Source organism: Canis aureus, chromosome 11, assembly GCF_053574225.1.
Source record: "Canis aureus isolate CA01 chromosome 11, VMU_Caureus_v.1.0, whole genome shotgun sequence".
In the NCBI taxonomy this organism is placed as follows: Eukaryota; Metazoa; Chordata; class Mammalia; order Carnivora; family Canidae; genus Canis; species Canis aureus.
In genome coordinates this window covers 49,511,272-49,536,067 of record NC_135621.1, presented here as the reverse complement: position 1 = coordinate 49,536,067, position 24,796 = coordinate 49,511,272, and the positions used below count along the sequence as shown (strand labels likewise).

General features: G+C 39.6%; 2 protein-coding genes and 1 long non-coding RNA gene across 6 annotated transcripts in view; 1 reads left to right on the top strand and 2 right to left on the bottom strand.

Annotated features, from left to right (window-relative positions):
• Positions 1-9,894, bottom strand: part of SLC3A1 (solute carrier family 3 member 1) — a 48,083-nt gene extending 38,189 nt beyond the window's left edge. For 2 of the 3 annotated variants that reach the window (XM_077915248.1, XM_077915247.1), the window contains exon 1: positions 412-896. In XM_077915248.1, the coding sequence (XP_077771374.1) occupies positions 412-868 (457 nt within the window). In that variant the 5' untranslated portion in view covers positions 869-896. Of the gene's footprint in view, positions 1-411; positions 901-9,728 lie in introns of those variants that run through there. The other variant, XM_077915246.1, reaches the window with a different exon arrangement.
• Positions 742-24,681, top strand: LOC144324058 (uncharacterized). Of its 2 annotated transcripts, XR_013389435.1 has the most exons (4): positions 742-1,012; positions 2,095-2,341; positions 19,567-19,683; positions 23,805-24,678. It is a non-coding gene; the product is annotated as an uncharacterized LOC144324058 (long non-coding RNA). The 2 variants fall into 2 exon arrangements; XR_013389436.1 differs by lacking the exon at positions 2,095-2,341 and having other exon boundaries at positions 23,805-24,681.
• The window catches only part of PPM1B (protein phosphatase, Mg2+/Mn2+ dependent 1B), an 88,901-nt gene continuing 87,841 nt past the window's right edge, over positions 23,737-24,796 (bottom strand). Inside the window, exons 6-7 of the mRNA XM_077915255.1 lie at positions 24,607-24,651; positions 23,737-23,888 (exon numbers count right to left, since the gene is read on the bottom strand). Coding sequence (XP_077771381.1) covers positions 24,607-24,651 — 45 coding nt within the window. The 3' untranslated portion in view covers positions 23,737-23,888. The remainder of the gene's footprint in view (positions 23,889-24,606; positions 24,652-24,796) is intronic.

Genomic DNA, 24,796 nt, shown 5'->3' with positions numbered 1-24,796 from the left:
CTAATGCTTTTTTTCCTTTCCTTCATCTCTCTCTTTAAACTTTAAAGGCTCAGCCTCTACCTTTTAAAGATATGATTTAATATTTTTATAAAACATTATTTTTTTAAAGATTTTATTATTCATGAGAGACACAGAGAGAGAGAGAGAGAGAGGCAGAGACACAGGCAGAGGGAGAAGCAGGCTCCATGCAGGGAGCCCGACGCGGGACTCGATCCCGGGGCTCCAGGGTCACGCCCTGGGCTGAAGGCGGGCGCTGAACCGCTGAGCCCCCCGGGGGTCCCTAAAACATTATTTATGCTTCTTTACTAATAAGCAGCTCCCGGCCAGGGGCGCCGGGGGGCTCAGCGGCGGAACCTGAGCGCGCGCCGTGGGCTGGGTCGGGAGCCCCCCCCCCCCCCCGCCCGCACCCACCTTTCAGGTCTCCGTTCCCATCCGCGTCGCTGTCCCTGAAAGACCTCGGGTAGATCCGGTACACGGGCCCCGCCTGCCACCAGTCCAGGCACCTGGGCGACACGGCGATGATGGCGATGGTGGCGCCCGTGAGCGCGAGCACCGAAGCCACGGTGAGCCAGAAGAGGGCCTCCCGGGGCGCCCGGTAGCGGGCCCGGCGCGAGAACTGGAACAGCACCTCCTTGGGCATGCCTGCGTACGGCCCCGCGGCCCCCAGCCCCAGCCCCAGCCCCAGCCCCGCGGCCCCGCCCGGGCAGGGAGGCGAGCTGGCCGGGCCCCGCGCCCGCTCGGGCTCGGGCTCGGGCTCGGGCTCGGGCTCGCTGGCCGGGAGGCCCTCGTTCTGCACAAAGCCGTTGTTGGTCCGGCACGCCTGCATCCTCAGCGCCCCGGAGCCTCTCCGGTCCGTCCCCTTGGCCATGTCGCGCAGCCTTGTCCCTTCGCTGTCCCTTCCTGCAATAACAACGGTGGACAGGCGGGCTGAAACGCTGGGCTTCTAAGGAGCTTTGGTGGTTTATAAATAAACCTGGCTGGCCAAAGTCCAGGCGAGCGAGAAAGGGCAAAGGTAAAAAGGGTTTTAAAAAAAAAAAAAAAGACTTCTTGGGACACCTGCCGGCTCAGAGGTTGAGCATCTGCCTTTGGCCCAGGGCGTGATCATGGGGTCCTGGGATCCAATCCCGCGTCGGGCTCCCGGCATGGAGCCTGCTTCTCCCTCCTCCTGTGTCTCTGCCTCTCTCTCTCTCTCTCTCTATCATAAATAAATAAATCTTTTTAAAAAAATTCTCTTTACATCAGCCCTTGAGGCTGTTGTGGCTCAAGTCCCAACACGGAGGGATTCAGACCTGGATGGGGACAGGGGCCCAGAGGGGAAGAAAGGGAAACGGGAGGCGGGGTTCCACTGCGATTTCAGATGTGACTGGACGGAGGACACCGGTGTTCACAGCGGCACTATTCACAATAGTCAAAAGGTGTTAACAAGCCAAGCACCCCTCGACAGGTGAATGGACGAAATGTGATACATGCCAGCAATAGAATGTTACTCAGCCGTGGAAAGGAAATCCTGTTGCAGGCCCTAACATGGATGAACCTGGAGGGCATTATGTTAAGTGAACGAAGCCGGCCACAAAAAGTGCACGATTCCACTTCTAGGGGACCCCTAAACTAGTTTATGCAGAGAATAGAAGGGTGGTTAGCAGGGGTTAAGAGGAGGCAAGTAACGAGGAATCAATGTTTACTGAGTACAGAGTTTCCAAATGGGAGGATGAAAAAGTTGCACAACAATGTAAAAGTGCTTAATGCCATTGAATTGTATACTTGAATAAAGTAGTAAATTTTATATCATGTATATTTTGCCACATTAAAAAAAAAAAAGCTTAAAAATGTTCATTTTGGGGGCACCTGAGTGGCCCAGCTGTTAAGCGTCGGCCTTCAGCACAGATCCTGATCCCAGGGTCCTGGGATGGAGCCCTGAGTCAGGCTCCCTGCTTCTTGCTCTCCTTCTGCCTGCTGCTTCCCCTGCTTGTGCTCTTCCTCTGTCAAATAAATAAATAAGTAATCTTTTTTAAGTGTTCATTTTAGCTAGGTATGAGAAAAAGAAACTAAATTTTGCAAGCGGCAACAGGCTCTCCTTTATGTTTTGGCGTGAAGGTCTCTTCCTACAAATCCAAGAGGAAGAATGGGGACAAGGAACAACACGTTGTTATGGAAGCTAATTTCATCTCAGTTCAGGTCAACCATATAAATAACCATTTGTATACTCTGTTGGACGCCAGATGCCTTCAGTCTTCTTTCCTGTTTTTTACCTTCCATTCTTGGAAGCACTTTCTGAAGATGGAGAAGGAGAGGATAAAGAGAAAGGATTCCATGACTTGCATGTTCAAGTGCTTAACTATAGGTAAATATAAATGCACCTAATACCTGCACTTAAGAGTTATTTCATCAGCAGCCAACTCTTGATTTTGGCTCAGAACGTGATCTCAGGGTCGCAGGGTCCCCGAGTCAAGCTCCATGCAGTCTGCTTGAGCGTCTCTCTCTGCCCCTCCATTTGTGCTTGCTCACTCTCTGTAAATAAAATCTTTTTTCTTTAAAGATTTTATTTATTCATGAGACACACAGAAAGAGAGAGAGAGGCAGAGACACAGGCAGAGGGAGAAGCAGGCTCCACACAGGGAGCTCGACATGGGACTCGATCCTGGGTCCCCAGGATCATGCCCTGGGCTGAAGGCAGCACTAAACCGCTGGGCCACCCGGACTGCCCCAAATAAATAAAATCTTAAAAAAAAAATAAAAGAGTTATTTAATCATTGACATGTGTAAACTACAACATTTGTGACCTTGAGGAAACTGCATTAAAGTTAGGTATGCTTTCCTAAAGATTCTGCAAGCCTTCCAAGAATATAAGATGACTCATGGTTCCCATTTAATCAGTGGCATTTTAACAACCCTATGACTCATTTGATCAGATAACAAGAATTTTTTTTCTTTAAAAAAGCCATATGAGGGACTCGTGGGTAACTCAGTGGTTGAGCCTCTGCCTTTGACTCAGGGAGTGATCCTGGTGTTCTGGGATCATGCCCTGATCCAGGACACCAGGATCTCATTGATTCCCACATTGGACTCCCTGCGGGGAGCCTGCTTCTCCCTCTGCCTATGTCTCTGGCTCTCTCTCCGTGACCCTTAGGAATAAATAAATAAAACCTTAAAAAAAAAAAAAGCTGTATGAATTCTTATGGGTGCTGAGTTTTTGTTCTTTTGTAGAATGATTTAGAAGCAGTGTATGGTACAGAGGAATAAACCATTTGATTTTGTCCAGGTTATTTTTTTAAATGAGTAAATCCCAATACCTAGTTCATTGAATGCATCCAATAACTAGCATCTCTCATTATTAATTATGCACCTTGTGAATTTTTTAAAAATCAAAAGAATTTAAACATCGTGTCTTAAAATTGCTTTATCTCAAAAACATAATGGTAATTTTCACACAGGATCTAATTCTTGAAATTCAGTTACTGTTTGGGAAAAAAACAATGTGCAAAAATACTCAGTTTTAAAATTATTCTAAATCATAAAAATAACTATAAAACCTCAAATCCTAAATGTGCAATCATATAAATGTAGAGAAAACTCTACGCCACAGCAATATGCCTTCGTGACAAAAATGTTCCATTTTGGGACGCCTGGGTGGCTCAGCGGTTTAGTGTCTGCCTTCGGCTCAGAGCGTGATCCTGGAGCTCAAGGATCGAGTCCCGCATCGGGCTCCCCACACGGAGTCTGCTTCTCCCTCTGCCTGTGTCTCTGTCTCTCTGTCTCTCTGTCTCTCATGAATAAATAAAATCATAAATAAAGAAATAAATAATAATAACAAATAATAAATAATAAATAAATAAATAAATAAATAAATAAATAAATAAATTTTTTAAAAATGTTTCATTTCAACTTTTCTACACCGACATGGGGCTCACTCTAATAACCCCAAGATCAAGAGTCACATGCTCTATGGACTTGAGCCAGTCAGGTGCCCCATTCTACTTCTCTGTATTTTATTTCAGATAATAACTTCCTGGGGCCCCTGGGTGGCTCAGTCGGCTGAATGTCTGCCTTCAGCTCAGGTCCTGATCATGCAGTCCTGGGATCAAGTCCTACATCGGGCTCCCTGCTCAGCGAGGATCTGCTTCTCCCTCTGCCTCTGCCTGCTGCTCCCCCCTACTTCTGCTGTGTCAAATAAGTAAAATCTTTAAAACGAAATAAAATAACTTCCCTACATTTAAAATAGCAATACTTTGAGTTTCCAGGATATGCAAACTAGAAGCTTTTAAAAACAAAGGGTGCTTGGCTGGCTCAGTTGGAAGTGCATGCAACTCTTGTTCTCAGGGTCATGAGTTTGAGCCCCACCAATTATGTGTAGAGACTAATTTAAAAAAATTTTTAAATCTTTTTAAAAAATAAAGAATAAAAACAATTGAATGATTCTCTGGTCTTTAGTGAGAGGATTTTTTTTAAAACAACAAAAGCAATCAGAAAAGAAGATTGCTGGACTAGATTGAACAAAATTTTTGGATATATAATATAACAAAGTATACTGATTAAAGAGTATATATGAAGTTTAGAAATATGTTGGTAATAAATATGCCAAAGCACTTTTGTCTTTAATATCAAAGGTACATATATATTGTTAGGCTTTAATACGTATATATGAAATTTCATGATATCAATTAAAAAGTATAAATGCCAGTAGAAAACTTGGGAAAAATATAAAGACATTTCACACAAATCAACTCATTAATATCAGAGAAACAAATGAGCACTTTCAATCACACTAGCAAAGAATTTCTAAAAGATAATAGTGCTGACAAGTGTCTGGTGTAAATTAACACAATAATTCTAGAAAGTAATTTGGCAATGTGTATCATGAGTTTTAACATTTTCAGAGTAATAAATGAAGCCAGTTCCATTAAATTTAAAAATAAAAACTCCAGTAAAATAAGGAGTTGGTACGAAAGAAGGGATAGGTCAAATGATCAATTGAACAGATGGGAGTCATCAAAAATAGACACTTATTAGAAGAGAATTTAGAACATGAAAAGGCAACATTTCCAATCAGGAAAAGAGATTATTTAGTAAGTAATGTTGGACACTAGCTAGCTATTTGAAAGAGAAAACAAAATTATATAGCTTTCCTTATTCCTTACATCAAAATAAGTTCTAGGGGCACCTGGTGGCTTAGTTGAGTGTCTGCCTTTGGCTCTGGTCATGATCTCAGAGTCCCAGGATCAAGCCCCACACTGGACTTCCTGCTTGGTGGGGAATCTGCTTCGCCCTTTTCTTCTGTCCCTTCCCCTATTCTCACTCTCTCTCTTTCTCTCTCTCTCTCTCAAATAAATAAACCTTGAAAAAAAAGTAAAAATAAAATAAAAAAGAACAATCCACAAAGATAAAAGCTAAATGGCAAAGCCAAATGACAAGCTGATTTCCATAATATAGAAATTGATTGTACAAATTAACACCACAATATAGGAAAATGGACAAAGGATATAAGCAGTTGGCAGGAAAAAAAATTACAAGTGTTTAATAAACAAAAAAAAATGTAAATTTCACCCAAAATTAAAGATACAGAAACAAAAATTCAAAAGATATACACTATTTTTAAACTATCATTTTGGCAAAAATGAAATACTTCGATAATCCAGCATTCGAAAATATATGGGAACTGGCACTCATACATTCATGCATAAAGTAGAGCAAACTTTATGTAGAACAATTTGGGAATATATGTCAAAATTAGAAATTGCATAAACTTTGGGCACCTGGGTAGCCCAGTTGGTTAAGTGTCTGTCTTCGGCTCAGGTCATGATCTCGGGGTCCTAGGATTGAGCCCTGTGTCAGGCTCCCTGCTTAAGAGCCTGCTTGTCCCTCTCCCTTTGCTGCTCCCAGGCTTGTGCCTTTCTCTCCCTCTCCTTCTCCATTTCTCCCTCTCTCTGTCAAATAAATAAAATCTTAAAAAAAAAAAAAGAAAAGAAAAGAAAAAAGAAATCATGTAACATTTGCTTGGAAATTATACAGCTAAAACCTTATATTGGAGCATCTGCCTTTGGCTCAGGGCGTGATCTCAGGGTCCTGGGATCAAATCCCATATCAGGCTCCCCACAGGGAACCTCTTTCTCCCTCTGCCAATGTCTCTCTGCCTCTCTCTGTCTCACTAATAAATAAGTAAAAATCTTAAAAAAAAAACAACTTATATTGAAGATGGAACCAACAAGATATGTGTACAAGGATGTACACAACAAAATTGGAGACAATCTAAATATACATCACTAGAGAATAATTTAAATAAACTATGGCATATTCAGACAATGGTATAGCACATATCCTACAAAGACAAGTTTATGTATCTGGGCTGATAAAAAAATATTCAAAATATAGTGTAAAGTGGAAAAAATGTTTTAGAACAGTACAGATAATATAATCAGAGTTGTGTGAGGGAAATGGCAGATGAATGTGTGCATTCATTATTAAATTTTCAGCTAGTAGGGGTGCCTGGGTGGCTCAGTTGGTTAAGCATCTGCCCTTGGCTCAAGTCATGATCTCAGGGTCTTGGGATTGAGCCCTGAGTCAGGCTCCCTGCCCAGAGGGAAGTCCCTCTCCTCCTGCCCCCCACCTCCCAGCTGTCTCTCCTCTCAAATAAATAAATAAAATCTTAAAAAAAAGAACAAGAATTTGCATATAATGAGGCTTATAAATTACAGTGCTATTTATAATAGAAAACACTGGAAATAACCTAAATGTTCAATGACGCAAGACCAGCTAAAAAATTATTATTGTATATCCATGTGATAGAATATTAGTCATTCAGCATATTTTCCAAATAGGGTGACTTCCCCTAGCAACAGCCATCCAAAATTCATAAACACCATACCCATATCTAAGGGAAAGAGAAAAAAAAGCAAACTTTAAGAAAGAAGACAGAAAAGAATTTCAATGAACCAATACTGAAACACCAGACAGAAGAGGCAGCTGGCAGTCATCTAGACAAGATAACCATAAAGCTAAGAATTCCAAGCACAAAGGATCAGTAAAACTTACTTTCAAGGATATTTTTAAAAGCATGTATTGATTGCAGAAAGCCAAACACACTGCTGCTAAAACTTTTAAATGTGAATAAGGAACAAAATGACTAAGGAAGCTTTAAGAGGCACCAGGGATAATCAGGACAAAGAATCAGAGATAATGAAGATAAGTCTGCTCTGTAAATTCAAACCCCAAGTGACTTACACAATCATGCTAGTAAAGCAAAGAAGAGAAAAATATCTAGGAAACAGGAGATAGAATATTAGGGACTACCACAAGATCCAGAAACACTCTGTGAGTAAACAAACATACAGAAGTAGTCATCAGTTGGGGAGGGAGGGAATATATGTATATAAGGCATTTTAAAGTCATCATATCATAAAGACGTCCACTCAGCAGCAAACCCACCAAAGTGATATGCAACATATAACCTGTCAGGTTTGTGAACATTTGAAAGAGAAGAATGATTTCCCATGTTGCATTCACCTGTTTAGCCGAGGGCAGGACCTACTGCAAAGTTATCTCTAAGTTCCCAGCCTCCTGCTCTGTGCTTGGTACATTATTAAATGAATAAAAGAATAGTCACGTAAAGGGGCACCTGGGTGCTTAGTCCGTTGAAAGTCTGCCTTTGGGTCATGTCATGATCTCAGCGTGCTGGAATCCAGCCCCGCATCAGGCTCCCTGCTCAGCCCCTTTCTCCCTCTCTCTCTTTGCTCCCCCCCAACCTGCTTGTGCTGGTTCTCTCTGTCAAATGGATGAATAAAATCTTTTTTTTTAAAAAAAGAATTATCACTTAAAGACTGATAGACCAAACTCTATGAAGAAGGAAGAGGAGGAGGAAGACGAGGAAGAAGAGGAAAAGTAGAAAGTACATTCTGCACAAAAATGTAGATTTTTATCACCTAGCTAAATGTTCCTGCCTTGGTACAGTTTAATGAAGGAGATTTGAAGTCAGAGGAAGTGAGATGCCAGTGTGCCTCTACCATGTGCTCTCTGATCTTGGATACCCGGCCAGTTTCCCTTTTTTTCCTTTTAAAAAATATTTATTTACTTGGGGGAGAGAGAATATGAGTGGGGGACGGGCAGAGAGAGAAGCAGACTCCCTGCTGAGCAGGGAGCCCGATGCAGGGCTCAATCCCAGGACCCTGGGATCATGACCTGAGCCAAAGACAGATGTTCAACCAATTGAGCCACCCAGGGGCCCCACCTCAACCATAACATTTAACTTGGTTCTGGACTGACTGTTATAAATATGGTCCAGAGTAAAACGTTTTTTAAAAACCAGTTCTAGGGCAGCCCCAGTGGCTCAGCGGTTTAGTGCCGCCTTCAGCCCAGGGTGTGATCCTGGAGTCCCGGGATCGAGTCCCACATCAGGCTCCCTGCATGGAGCCTGCTTCTCCCTCTGCCTGTATCTCTGCCTCGATCTCTCTCTCTCTCTGTGTTTCTCTCATGAATAAATAAATAAAATCTTAAAAAAAAAAGTTCTAATAAGAAGGAAACAAAAAATAGATTTATGCCTGTTAGAGAGGGAAGTTAAACTTACATCACCATTCAAATCTGAGGAGAATATTTAAACATGTTTCTGCTGGAAGTTAGACTACTTTAAAACATTTTTATGATCTAATATAACCCAAAAAATGGCAAAAGAAACGTGAACGGAATGAGTGTGACAAATGTCACAACAAAACTTTTCAAAAAAAAAAAAAAACCTTACTACGTTTCATACACAAAGAATTAATGCAAAGAAATCAGTAGCTGAATTTTGTTCAGTAAGAGATTAAAAGCAATTGCAAATTATATATAAGAAATTAACATATATAAAAGTCATTGCATAAAAGTACTTTCTTGATGGAATTAAAGAAATAAACATAAATTAAAACATTGTTAAAGTACATGATGTATTAATTGCACTTATTGCATCCCTGTATGCATGCCTTTTGCCCCTTTTGTCTTAGACCCTTAACACTCTGAGCCTGGGCTTGGACGTGTGGCTTGCTTTGGCCAATGGGACACCACCACAAAAAGCAGTTCTAAATATTGTGCATTCTTGCTCCTCTTTCACTTCTCCCATCACCAGGAGATCATGCCCAGGCTGGCCTGCAGAAAGATGAAGGAGGGATGTGGGAGATGTGGGAAGGAGCGTGGAATCTGCCCATGTAGGGTCTTCTTGACCAGCTGTTCCCCAGGCAGCTGCTCAATGGACCGCAGACGCTTGAGCAAGCTCAGCTGGCATCAGTGGAGGCCACCTACTCCAGGTCAACCAAACTGCCCATCAACTGTTGTGTCATGAAAATCAACAGTTGGGTTACTGTTTGATTCTGGCCTTTGAAAAATGGCTTTACCAAAAGAAAACTGACATATGATAAACCATACTTATTTAAAGTGTATAATTTGAGGGACACCTGGGTGGCTCAGTGGTTGAGCGTCTGCCTTTTGCTCAGGTTATGATCCCAGGGTCCTGGGATCAAGTTCTGCACTGGGCTCCCTACAGGGAGCCTGTATCTCCCTCTGTATCTCTCATTAATAAATAAATAAAATTTTTTAAAAAGTATATAATTTGGTAAGTTTTAACATGTGTATACACCCATGAAACTATCACCACAATCAAAATAATGAACATGTCCATTACCTGCATGACCGCCACACTGTCTTCCAAAGTGGCCATACCATTTTACATTCCCACCAGCAATGAATAAGAGTGTGTAAGTCTTACTCACTTCTTTACTAACATTTAGTCTTGTCACTGTTTCGGATGTCAGCCATTCTTTTTTTTTTTTTTTTTTTTTTTTTAAGATTTTATCTATTCATGAGGATCAGGACCTGAGCCAAAGGCAGATGCTCAATCACTGAGCCACCCAGGTGCCCAGATGTCAGCCATTCTGATAGGAGGGTAGTGGTATCTCATAGTTGCTAAGTACATTCCTTCTTACTTCTGAGTAGAATTCCATTGTATGAACATACCATTGTTGGGGGGGGTTCCAGTTTTTTACTATGATAAATAAAACTGCTATGAACAATCATGTCTCTGTAAGAATATGACTTTCTTTTCTTTCAGGTACATACCTAGGAGTGGAAGCCTGGATCATATAGGAGGCATGTGTTTTGCCTTTTAAGGAACTACCAAACTGTCTTGGAAAGTGGCTGCACCATTTGGTATTACCTTTAGCAGCATATGAGCGTCCCAGTACTTGCACATCCTTGCCACACTTGCTATGTTCACTAGGTTTAAGTTTAGTGATTCTAGTAGGTACAGAGTGGTATTTTGTTGTGATTTTGATTTGTACATCCCTAATTACTAATGACATTGAGTATCTCTTCAGGGCTTACTTACCATACATCTATCTTTTTGGTGAGGGTGATATTGGCCATCAGCCAGGGGGTCCCAGTTCTCTCCACATGGACCTCTTTAGGTAGTCTTTCCATAGGGGCTTACTTCGGGTTTCCTCATAGCATTTTGGCTTGGTCCCCCTATGTGAGTGTCCCAACCGCAGAAAGAAAACAAAGCACAATTATTTCCTTTTTGTGACCAGCCTCAAAAGGCCCCTAGCCCCGTTTGGATTGTACTGTATGGACCAAGCCCAGAGTCCATGTGTGAAGTTCTGGGGCAAAGGACCTGGATACAGGGAAGCCATTACCTGGGATATTGATGCAATTAATCTATCACGTGCTTAACACTTTTTTCAATGGTGATGAAAAAACACATAAGATATACTGTCTTAACATTTTTTTAAAGATTTTATTTATTTATTCATGAGAGACACAGAGAGACAGAGAGGCAGAGACACAGGCAGAGGGAGAAGCAGGCTCCATGCAGGGAGCCCAATGTGGGACTCGATCCCAGGACTGCAGGATTATGCCCTGGGCCGAAGGCAGCACTAAACCGCTGAGCCACCCAGGGATCCCTGTCTTAACATTTTTAAGTGTACGGTTCAGTAGTGTTAAGTATATTCACATTGTTACATTGTTGTGAAACCGATCTCTAGAAATTATTTCATCTTGCAAATCTGAAACTTTACACACTCATTAAACAACTATCCCCCCTCCCTTCAACCCTTAGTAACCACCATCCTACTTTCAGTCTCCAGGCATTTAACATCTTTAGCTACCTTCTATAAGTGGAATCATACAGTATTTGTCTTTCCATGACTGGCCTATTCTACTTGGGATATTGTCCTTGAGGTCCGTTCATGTAGCTGGTGTCAGCATCTCCTTCCCTTTTTAAAACTGAATAATATTCCATTGCATATGTAACACCACATTTTGTTTATGTCTTCCAAGAGCCTACTTTTAGAGGTACCTGGGTGGCTCAGTCGGTTGGGCATCTGCCTTCAGCTCATGATCCTGAGGCCCTGGGATTGATTCCCACATCAGGCTTCCTGCTCAATGGGGAGCTTGCTTCTCCCTCGTCCCCTCATCTCTCTCTCTCTCATAAATGAATGAATGAATGAATGAATCCTTTAAAAAAAAAAAGCCTACTTTTAATTTCTGTGGATATGTATCCAGATCTGGGATTGTTAAATCATATGGGAATTCAGTTTTAACTTTTTTTTTAAGATTTTATTTATTCATTCATGAGAGACACACAGAGAGAGAGGCAGAGACACAGGCGGAGGGAGAAGCAGGCTCCATGCAGGGAGCCCAACATGGGACTTGATCCCAGGTCCCCAGGATCACACCCCTGGGCTGAAGGCGGCGCCAAACTGCTGAGCCAACCCGGGCTGCCCACAGTTTTAGCTTTATGAGGAAACTCCATAATGCTTTCCATAGTGGTTGTGCTGTTAAACAATCTCACCGACACAGCACAAGGGTTCTGGTTCCTCCATATCCTTGCTGGCACTCCCGATTTTCTGTTTTGGTTTGTTTTTATAGTAGCCATCCTGATGGATGTGGACGTGATGTTTTATTGTGGTTTTGATTTGTATTTTTCTGATGATTACTGCTAATCTTTCCCATTCTTGCCAGCATTTGCATATCATCTTTGGAGAAATGTCTGTCCAAGTCCTTTGCCCCTTATCTAATTAGGTTATTCAATTTTTTGTTGTTGAGCTGCATCAATGTTTAATTTGTATTCCCAACAGCCACTTATGCACCAGGTGCAGCCTGGAGCTAATACTTCGGCCTGATGAATGACACACATCTCTATGTAACTCAGGCCCAGATTTGTGACAATCATAGATGAGGGATTTCCGTGGCCATTGTCAATCCAGAGCAACTGCTATTAATAGTAACACTTCACCACTGTGCCTTCCTGGTGGCCTATCCTCCAGACATTAAAAAACAAAACAACATACACAGAAACAAAAAAAGCATAATCATGTCCTTATGTGACATCATTGGCCAACCATGTAATTGGATCCACAGTGTAATGGGCTGATTTATAAAGTGTTTGAACCTGAGGGTGTCTCAATTCTTTACTGCTTAAAGACTGCTCTCAAAAAAAAAAAAAAAGTCCAGAATCACAAAAGAAATAATGACACATAATATCTGGTCTTTAACAAAGTTCTGTTGAAAAAGGTCACCCAACAGTCAAACACCAAAGTTACCTACCCTGTGACAAATACTTCAAATTCAGACACACGGAGCTGCTCCAGAAAACTTGTAATTATCAGCACCGGTAGACACTGTACTGCCACAAATGGTCTTGCTCCAAAATCAAAGAGCACGAATCAACAGCTACAGTCATCTGAGAACACTGTGCATTAGAACTTCACTAGGACACAAACGCCATTCTCTGCAATTTAAAGCTGGGGAAATGTGGTTGTTGGATATTGAGTGATACCCTCAACTCCCAGGCCAAACCCAGTATTCTGGGGATGGGTGGAGCTCTATGGGTCCCTGACCTTTAATGGACAGTCTTAGCAAGGTCTGACTTAAAGCCAGGAAACATTCAGCTGGATCAGGGTCTCTGGGAACATATATCAGGGGACAGAGTGCCAGTATAGGTAGAAAAGACACAAAATATGTCATACTTTAAGGAAATGGCTTTACCCAAAGGTAGCCATATAGATAAACCCATTGGGAATATGTCCCTATAAAGTAAAGCCCACTGACCCTAACAATCTGCCAGGCCACTGATCTTCTCAATAACACTTATATTGAGCCTCTGTAGCCTTCAGTGGCTTCTCACGATAAAGAAGACAAAGTCCACATATCTTGGCTTAGAAGTCTAAGCTTCAGTCCATGCCCACACTATGTTCTAATCTTATTTCTCTCTGAATATCTCCAAATCAGGCTCTCTGCTCAAGTCAACCAGTGATGTTTACTGTTTCACCACTTTAGTCTATGAACACCTTGTTCTGGACACTTGTTCCCACCTCTCCTGAGGCCCTGCTCCATCTGCCATCCCCCACCAATATAACTCCAGTGGACACTCATCTAGCCCTCCCAGAACTCCTTACTCATTTGTATATTCATCCTCATAATTACAGCTATTTTAATATGTGATTTTATTTGGCCTTTCCACTCTGATGGCTGAGCGCTGTACCTGTCACCACAGTGAGCAGGCCAGGGCTTTGCCAATGATCAACGTTCAGAATCTTGCTGGGATCATCTTGGGTAAGGCTCGGCAGACTTTAATCTGCATACAAATCTTCTGTAGATCTTGTTAAAATGCAGTTCTGATTTAGTGCTGCATTTCTAAGCACCTCCTAGGTGAGGCCAGTGCAGTGGTACCTGGACTACACTGCAGAAGGTTTCAAAGGCCAAAGCCTGCCAGACTGAAATGACACACATGGATGACCGGGTAACAGCAAGGTGGTGGCAGATGAGAAGGCTCCTCCCCGGACTATAGGGGCAGTGGACACTCAGCTACAGCAACAATGAAGAACTGAGATTGACAGATCTAACTTCCAGAGAAGCTGAAAATCTGCATTAATATGTAGAATCTCCCAAATTTTATATGAGGGTAATTAATTCAAATCCAGGTTTGAGAGGATCTGCACAACATATCCTTAATCTCTTTAAAGGGCCTTGTGTATGACCGAATGAATACTCCTCTAGTCTTTGCTCTGTCTGAAGTATTAGCTTTCTTTCTATAACAGGCTTTATATATAACAGACTTTTCTTTTTTAAAATATTTTATTTATTTATTCATGAGAGATACATAGAGAGAGGCAGAGACATAGACAGAGGGAGAAGCAGGCTCCCTGCAGGGAGCCCGATGGTGGGACTTGATCCCAAGACACCGAGATCACGACCTGAGCCAAAGGCAGAAGCTCAACCACTGAACCACCCAGGTGCCCCTAGACCAGAATTTTCAAACTGAAAAAAAAAGTTTTAATGAAAAAAAAATCTGTAGCCCTAATAAAATCCTAACAACAAATATTCACCCTGCTAGTTTGTATATAATTAGAACAATGATTTCCAAACTTTGGGATTTTATGGGCAAAAAAAAAATCCCAAAATGGGGAGAACCAAAAATACAACACCAACATTTCACTTTGTTCAATAAGGATATTAAAAAATAGTCTACTCCCAGTATCTTATTATATGAAGGACACTGTAATGCCAAAACATGTAAAAACACAAATCTTAGATGACAGGAAAATTCTTTAAGTAGGTAAATTGTAGCTTCAAGGGAGAACTATACTGTCCTCGTTTTTCTAATTTTGTGACGGACAAGTAGAAACTTGGATTCAAGTTCTGGTTTGGGGGAACCATTGATTATCAATCTCTTCTGTTTATAGGAGATGAAACAAAGATGCCCAACAACCGTATGACTTGCTCACCACCACCTGCTTTAGTGGCACAGCCCAGTGCCCTTCACTGTTCTTGCTGGTGGGGTTACAATTTCATGTAATTCACCTCGATTTGGCATGGTGACATGGCAAAATCTTGGGACCAGTTTAAATTCCAGATCAGCAACTTATAAACTTCCATCCATGGTCCTGGGTCAATTATTCAACCTCCTTGGCTGGACCTCAGCTCTTTCACCTGTTACACTTACTTCAGGGTTGTCATGAAGATTAAGCAAAATACATTTAAATTTTAAAATTTATTTTAGATAAATTTAAATAAAACTCAATTAAACATTTAATTAAATAGCATATACAAGCTACCTACCAATGTTAAGAGGCTCCTCTTGTAAAGATTGGTCAGTTCCCTCCTCAACAAAGAGCAGAACATGGTGAGGCCTATGTCAAGGATACAAGTTACTGTTAACATTATAACAATTGCTAGTAAGCATGAAGTACCAGAACAATAGAGTCTACTCACTACATTTATAGAACTAAAGGGAATGGTTCAAATTATTCTTCACAAAACAAGAATGATCTGCTTGGGAATAATTTTATATCTTCAATTATTCCAAGTAAGAAATATTAATTTTTCTGTTTTTTTTCTTAAATGTAAAAAACTCATAATCCCAAGATCAAGAATTGGGAGGGGGAGGGGGACAAGCAGACTCCCCAGGGAACAGGGAGCCCAACGTGGGGCTCTATCCTAGGACTCTGAGATCATGACCTGAGCTAAAGGCAGATGCTTGACTAACTGAGCCACCCCAGGTGCCCCCCATGAGAGGGTCCTACTTTACTTTTGTAGAATCTCTACACCCAACATGGGGCTTAACTTACCATCCCAAGATCAAGAGCTGCATGCCCAACCAACTGAGCCAGGTGGGCATCTTGTCACAGAGTGGTTTTAGGAGCTGCTTCAGAGGAGGGTCAGAAAGTCCTTCCTGAACATGCTATTTCTCAAATTCTTCCAGCTTGGAATATGCAATATGCCCAGCTGCCATATTTTGGAGTAGCATTTCCTAAACCTCTCTGTTATCATATCAATATTAGTTTTCTTTATAGAAGTACCCAGGTTACCTGACTCTATAAACTCTTTGTCACAGCAGGTAGCAGATTTGTTTTGGGGTGTATTTATCATCTACAGCCAGGGTCAGCGAACTTTGTCCCAGATCAAATCCAGCCCAATACATGTCTGTAAATAAAATTTTATAAAAAAAATAATAATAAAAAATAAATAAATAAAATAAAATTTTATAATGAATGAAATGCTTTCATTTGTGTGTTATCTGTGGCGGCTTGCCATAGCAGAGGAGCTGAGAGACAGAGATGATGTGGCTCTCAAAGCCTAAAATACTTACTCACTGGCCCTTTACAAAATTTGTCAACCCTAGACCTATCGAATAAAGACAAACAACTAAATATGTTAAGAGGTCATTACAAAAAGTTATCACTCCAAAAGCTTCAATGAATGCTAACACCTTTGTATCTGTAAGGCAATGGTCTTTGCTTAAAAGGTAGATTTCCACTCTCCTAAGCATGAAGAGACATCAAAAATGAAAGTCGTAATTACAGTGGAGGCACTCTACTTTTTATAAGTAGTAAATGAAAGGGGTTTTGGTTTTGGCAATGAAGGGACTGCTTTAAAATGTTACAAAGCCATGGCTCTTGAAGAGAGAAAATCAACCATGGGCATCTTCTATAGCTGGATTTCAATACAATTTTAATTACTTTTATAATATTTTATTTTATGTTATTATTTTTTAATGCAAACCCTATGCCCAACATGGAGCTTGAACTCATGACCCAGAGATCAAGACCAAAATGTCCCACTGACTGAGCCAGCCAGGTGCCTCTACAATATTTTAAAGCTATGTTCTACAAATAAGTTTTCCTGGTTGCTGGGGGAGGCAGCAGATAGGATTATGTAATAAAATGGCCTTGATCAATTCCTATTTTTTGATATCACATAATTCAGCCCATATGAATGGATTACTTAGCAAAGCTTCCTCCTCACTCCAACCTTACCCTCATCCCCATAGCTGCTTAAGAGAACCATTAAGTAATAATCAGATAGTAAGTACATTCTTATATACATATAGCTACTATATAAATAAATAAATAGTAAGTTCCTGTTGCTACTTACCCTAAGCAGGTCACAAAGAGGGGCCCCTGTGAAAAAGAACTCAGGCCATAAAATTTGGAGTATTCTTCTCTGGTGATTTTTATCTCAAGTTCATATCTTTTGAAATATGTTAAAATGGAAATTATGAAACATAAATCAGATTTGAAAAAATTTTACAGTGAATACCCACAAACCCAAATCTACATTAACACATTTTTCTTGTAGTCAGATTAACGGTGTATTGAATACACACTTACCACTTTCAGATGTATAATTTGATGAAATCTGACAAATGTATAGCTATGTGATGACCACCACACTCATGAGAGTGAAGCATTCCATCATTCCAGAAAGCTCTCTACACCCCTCTGCTGTCAATCCCCAGCCCTGGCAACAACTGATATGTTGTCACTATAATTCTGCCTTTCTTGAACATCAGATGGATGGGATCGTATCAGATATATCTTTTGTGTCTTCTTTCATTCCACATAAGGCCATATTGTTGCGTGAATTAGTAGTTTATCCCTTTTTACTGTGAAACAGCATTCATTAGTATGGATATAGTTTATCCTTTACACCAGTTGAAAGAATTTGGGGGTGTTTCTAATTTTGGACTATTATAAATGAAGCTCCTACAAACATTTCTGTACAGATTTTCATGTGGACATATGTTTTCACTTTTCTTGGGTAAATATTGAGGAATCGCTGGTCATAAGGTTAGTATAGTATTAAAGCTTATAAGGGAGGTGGGTTTGTTGGAATGTTTGAACCAGTCAGAGCAACTCTGATAAAGGAGGATTATACTGGAAGATTCCTACTACCTGATTGCGAGAATTACTATGAAGCTATACTAACTAAAATAATGTGCCAGGGGTGCCTGGGTGATTGAGTAGGTTACATGTCTGCCTTTGGCTCAGGTCATGATCCCGGGGGTCCTGGGATAGAGCCCCGCATTGGGCTCCCTGCTCAAAGGGGAGCTTGCTTCTCCTTCTCCCTCTGCTGCTCCCCCTGCTTGTGCTCTCTAAAAAAAAAAAAAAAAAAAAAAAAATCTTAAAAAAAAAAAGATAACGTGCCGAATTGTATTCTAAAGTGGTTGGACCTTTTTCCCTTCCCATGGGCAATGTGTGAGCATTCTCTCGGCTCCACATTATTGAGGACAATTGGTGATGCTGGTCTTTGTAACTTTATCCTAGTGAGTTGTACTGGTATTACAATTTTCATTTCCTTAGTGACTAATAACTTCATGCATTCGTGCTTACTAGTCAGTCATTTGTTCTATCTTCCTTGGTATAATGCTCAGGTTTTCAATATCCTCCCCATTTAAAAATTTTGTCTATTATAAACATGAGTCTTTTATCAGTTATGTTTTGCCCCAGGCTTGCCTTTTATTTTCTTAACAGCGTCTCTTGAAGAGTTTGTTTTTAAGTAAGCTCTATGCCCAATGTGGGGCTTGAACTCACAAATCCAAGATGAAGAGCCCCATGCTCCATCAACTGAGTCAGTCAGGCGCCTCTCATTGTTTTTTGATGCTATTGTAAATTTTTTTTCATTTCAATTTTTTTTGTTTTAATTTTTTTTCATTTCAATTTTTAATTGCTTGTTCCAGTATATAAAAATAGAGATATTCTAGTACATTGACCCTGTATCCTGTGACCTTGCTAAGCTTATTAGTTGTTTTATAGATTCCTTATCATTTTCTACTTACACAATCATCCCATATTCAAATGGATAGTTTTATGTGTCTTTCTTTACAATTTCTTTTTTCAATTTCCCAATCTGTATGCTTTTAATTTCCTTTCTGTCTTGTTGTACTGGCTTAAACCTCCAGTCACCTGGAACACCAGAGGTGACACCAGACATTCTTGCCTTGTTCAGCATATCAGAGGGAAAGTATCAGTCTTTTACTATTAAAGATTTTAGGTTTAGGTGTTACTTAGTTACCGTTTGTCAGATTGAGCAAGTTCCCTTCTATTTGTGCTTTGCTGAGAATTCCAACCATAAATAGGTTCTGTATTTTGTCAAACGCTTTTTCTGAATGTAATAAGATAATGGTTTTTTTTTCATACTCCCTCCCACTGTTGAATTACACTGGTTTTCAAATGTTTCCTAAGTTGTTGATTTCATAGGAATAATTTTTTTTCCAATATTCCTTTTTATAAAAGTCTATAGGATCTGTGGTAAGGTGTTCTCCTGTTCATTTCTCATACTGACAATTTGTTTTCTGATTAGAAGTTATCACTTTTATTGATATTTTCAAGAGTAGCTTCTAATTTGATTTTGCTATTTTTTGATTTCTATTTCATGGCTTTCTGTTCTTACCCTACCCTTCCTTCCTTCCTCACACTTGTACTCACTGCTTAGGTTGAAAATTTAATTAGAGACCTTACATTCTTTCTCATATAAGTGATTAAAGCTATGCATTTCCCACTAAATATTGTCTTAGCCGCAGCCCCCAAACTTTGGTATGCTGTGATTTTCATTTTCGATCTGCTCAAGATATTTTCTAGTTTTTCTTATAACTTCTTCTTTGGCACATGGATTATTTAGAAGTGTGCTGCTCTTTTGTTACTGACTTCTAGGTTGATTCCACTGTGGTCAGAGAATATGTCTTCTATGATTTCAATTCCTCAAATGTAGTGAGACTTTTAAGAAGTAAGGGAACCTTTTCCTTGCTCACTTTCCCCTTCTCATTGGATACAGATGACAACAAGGCCCTGGGGGATGATGTAGCCACAAGATGGAAACAGTCTCAGACTTCAATCACCACGTGGGAGAAAGCAGCACACTTATCTGGAACACCCACTCTGGTAAACACAAGTAAGAAATGAACTTCTAGTATTTGAACCATTACAGGTTTGCTTCTGGTTTTTTGCAGCAGTTTTGCTTACCCTGATTAAAACACCGCTTATCTTTTTAAGGCTCCCCTTTCTCCCCACTGCCCTGAAAGTGAGTTTTTCATTAAATGTACTTTAGTTCATACTATCCAAAGCATTATCTGACCCATCTACTCAACTATTTGTGTTCCATTAAAAGACAAAAACTTCCTATGAATACAAATATATATAAAGTTTATTGTATCAGCCAAGGTTCCCTTTTTTTAAAAACAAATATTTTTATTGAAGTATAGTATACATACATAAATGCACACAAATACACTATCAACAGTATATATGGTAAGTATAGCTGCAGAGATTTACAAAGCTGTCTACATGTGGGTCATTCTCCTCCTTCCCATCAGTTTATTTTTGCAGCCCTGGTCATGGAGGAAGTCAAGAAAAGAGATAAAAGGCACCTGCTACAGAGTGTGCACCAGAAGGGATCTTCCAGGAGGGCTGAACTAAAGCCTAGCGAGTCACAGCTAGTCCTTTACAATCACCTGCATGGAGCTGAGTTCCTCTGTTATACTCCAGCTGTTTTGTTGTTGTTGTTGTTGTTGTTGTTGTTGTTGTTGTTGTTTTTGGGGGAAAGAGGATATAATACAGGTAGGGAAGAATGTAAAGAAGAAAGCTATGCTGTTCTCCTTTCCCAAAGCGAATGTAACATTCCAGCCAGGGCTGCTGCTGGACAGTCACTTTACTTCCACCTGTCAGATATTGGTTGCAATTTAACTGTACTACTTTTATATACTGAGAACACTTTCCTGCATCTTGTCCCCATGGCCTGAAATGTGAATTGCATCCCTTTGGACACTGCACTGTTTTGCTCCATCCCATCTTCCAGCTACATGCCGCACCTGACCTCACTCAGGCTCTCAGCCTCGTTAAGAGTTTTGTTTTTTTGTTTTTCTAAAAACATATCTGCGTTATTTTTGAAAATACTTTTTAAGAATCACACACATACAGGATGAAAAAGGGAGATGTACCTAAAAACAGTAATATTACCAAATAAACAAAAACAGGAAACCAGCAGTTTTCACAGGAAGAAATGTAACAAGTCCAAATTCCAAAAATGTTTAAGTGATACAAGAAACACCTTTAGCAAAACCACCACCAGAAATCTGCAGGTATGTATAGGAATGGGGTCAAGGTAAAGATGTAAATTAGCCAAGTTATACACAAGGGATAAGGCCAATATGAACTTCATTTCCTATTCTATGCTGACAGAAAATAAGAAAATGATACTGAAAATCTAAGAATATTTCTGAGCAGCCCACTGTTTACATTTGAGACAAGTGTGGAATAGGGAGGGACCAGCCACAACATCAAAAAGAGAAAAGGTCATTCCAATTTTGAGGACAGGCCCAAAATGATGGCAACTTGAAACTGATCTCAGGGAAGATCCTTCTAGCGTTTTCTAATTCTTTAGGAGAGACCATCACTCACTCTGAATCAACAGGTGTGACTCCAAACTTTTAGGGGCAGTTACTTGACTAACATTTGGGAAATGCAGGACTTCTGCAAGGAATGTAAACTCCAACAATATCCTCTGTAACCTTGGAGAGATATGGACTGCAGCAAATCACTACATCCTTACTAACGGGTGTTGATTGATCCCTTGGCCAACCTGTATCTGACTGCAAAGTTTTGGAGGCCTACGATAGATCACTATCCTCAGACTTGTTTCATTCAATATACAAGGTTTAACATATGAAATTTTGGAGTGATCAGAAAAAGATAGCAAATTGATCTTACATGGATCCAAAAACATCTAAAAAGGTTAATGAATCAAACAAAAGAAAACTTAATAAATGTAGGTCCTGCAAAGTAGGTTAATAAACAAAACACCAACTACACAAGTGTGGGATGAGGGGAAATTGTTTAACAGCAGTAAAAATCGTTAACCTTTGAAGACTCACACAATATCATGTGAGTGTCAGAAAAGCTAGTCCATCATTTGGGTGCTAAATAGATGAAGAGTATTAACTACACAAAGGAATGACAGCTCTGCTACTTATGTTAGCTCTGGGTTGAGCACTTTCAGAAAGACACAGAAAACTAGAGCATTTGCACAAAAGGGTCTTGAATGGTAAAGACAACAGAAGCCAGGACATATGATGAGTGAACTGGTGATAGAAAAGAGTAAAGGCTAGGAGTCGTCACAGTAGCTGCTGTTAAATGTTTGGTCTTGAGCTAATACGACAAATGAAGGAGGAAACCACCAACTGGGGACCAGGAGAGCTGCCCAAAATGAAAGATTTTGGTTCCTGGAGGGTCAGATGAGAGGCTGCTAAATGTCTTTTTCCAACTTTGAAATTCCATAAATATATAAAGATCTGACCAGCTACAAAATTTATTACTCTGTTTTTGAAGAGCACACAAATGACAATTCTTCAGAGCTACTATGTTAAAACTTTTGAGGACATAAACTACAAATCATTCAGAATTTGCTTTTTTTGGCCACTTTTATCTCTCAAATGGACAAACATTCGTGTGTGTTCCTCTAGTTTTACTGAGATACAACTGAAATGTGTGTGCTGTTTTTTGATGTGAAATCAGTCTAGAAAATGTAATCTATTTTGCCTCCCTCCCATTCACCCCTAGAGTTAAAGCAATTAGCATCATATAAATTTTTCATGGTCTACTTCTTTAGTCTAGTCTAGTACAGTATAATGCTGTAATGGGGAATATTCCATCTTACCTGTTATATTCATGCATGTTCCACCCTGAAAATGCAAAAAGCCCTAAAAAAATCATACATACAATACAAACGTGGATTATTAGAAGGGAATTCCTTCCTTTTCAAAGACAATTTTACATGGCCAATCTTCCAGGTACATTTAACTTACAGTTTTATTGATATAATTTAGGTTACCCCTAACGACCTGGAAATGTGTGGTATGCTATAAACCTAATTCTAACCAATTCCAATTTTGTCTTAAAGGTAGGTCTCAGTACATTACATGCAAGCTCTAGAAATACCTACTACGTAGCTGAGATTGCCATAAGCCTTATTTCAATATTCACTCTCAGATATTATGCAAAACATGAATAAATCCATGGAATACACTCAAGATATCTGTGACTCCACATACTACATCACAGAATTATCCAGAGACCAAAACATCAAACTTTTCCATGGTCTCCCTAAAAGAAATAATCTGCTGTCTTTCAAAATTTTGCTTTATTACTTCCTAGAATATTTATAGCAGTTCTTTGGAAAAGCAAGAATTAAATTTGGCAGCCTTTGTGCTCAAGGACCAAACATGGGTTATTTATCATTCTTTTTTGCAGCTTTCGGTCTGGGAGTGGACAATCTCTCAGAGAGGGAATGTATATAGTTACTGTATAGTTCTAGTCATTTACTACTGTTATATAAAAGTTAACAAATGGAATTATAATAAAAGGCACAAGAGGGGAGTTTGCTTAGGTGATATGTCATTCAAAAGTACAGTTTTTTGGCCACTGCGAAAGTATTTTCCAGAAAATATCTGAGCTGGTGTCTTGTGTGACCAAGATATCCACTACCTTCTATATTCTTAAACAGAAGTCTTTGACGTGATCTAAACTAGTTTAAAAAGTGTCTAATCTAAGGGAGTTATTAAAATTTGTATTCATGTAGAACAAGCTGGTTACAAACTTACTTTCCTTTCTGTTGACTCTAAACACTGAGCCTCATTTCGGAAGAGATCTGGACATCACAAATACCAGAATCAAAGAAAGATGTTCTTACATGAACATTTAGGAACCTAGTAACTTCTCATTTAAATGGTGCTTTTAGGAGAAGGGAAACAAGCATGACAGATTAAAGTCAGCCTCTAACCATGAGAATCCCTGGAATAAAATCAAAATATTTCCCCAAAGACACAGGTGTTTATCACAGGGACAGAGAATATGCAATTTTGAAAGGTGCAGTGAAAGTTTTTCTCTGCCTCTGTTAACGGACTTTAAGATTACAGGTTAATAGCAGTATAAATAACACAATTAGATAATGTGGGGTTCATTTTTCTTTCAGATTAAAAAAAAAAAAAACCAAAAACCTTCATGTCCTTGTACTTTTAGGGGCTTGGAAGGTCTGCAGCCACTGCCCTTCTTGTCACCAGAGCCCTCGGCGGCTTTACAAATGGACATGCCCGAGACTGCCATCTGGTGGAAATGATAGAAATTGAAATGATTTTGTTGTAAGTGATTAAGTCCTTTCCTACAAAGAATGTATGAATTAAAAATATATTGGGGGAGAATGGTTTATTCATAACAGCAATAAGAACTCTAAAATAATAAGGAATTAACTGAAGAAATGCATCATGCATATAGAGAAAACTATAAAACTTTACTGGGGGGCATAAAAACACTCATATAAATAGTAAGATACAGCATTTTCCTGGCTTGGAGCTCTTATCTGTTCAAGATATCAATGACCCCTCCCTCCAATTAATCTAAGCATATAACAATTCAACACTAACAAGATTTTTATTTGGCAGGGAAATCTTGGCCAAAATATTCAAAAGTTCATTTGGAGGAATAAGCATTCGATTTTTCTAAGAGTAATAAGGGAGCACTTTCCCTACCAGATAATAAAACATATAATAAAACTACGATACTTAAGATGACATAGTGATACATAATACAAAGCAATGAAATAGAATGCCCATAAAAACACAAGTGAATACTAGAACATATAGTAAAAGGGCATTTTCAAATAAATAAGAAAAGACTGGCTTATGTATTAGCTGGTATACGGGGATAATGGAAAATATACTAGATTTTCACCATGGTGTAATACCCCAAAGTAAGTTTGACTAGTATTACGTATTTATAATAAAACCAAAGTCATAAATAAAAATATATGTAAATATTTACTTACTCAGAATGTGAAAAGATTGTCTAAGTATACAACTGAAGGTTCAAACTGTTAAAGAAAATAATAAAATTCTAAAACTTTTGAAGTTTACTTATTTATTTTATTTTTTTTAAAGTTTTTTTTTTTTTTTTTTTTTTTTTTTTATGATAGTCACAGAGAGAGAGAGAGAAGCAGAGACATAGGCAGAGGGAGA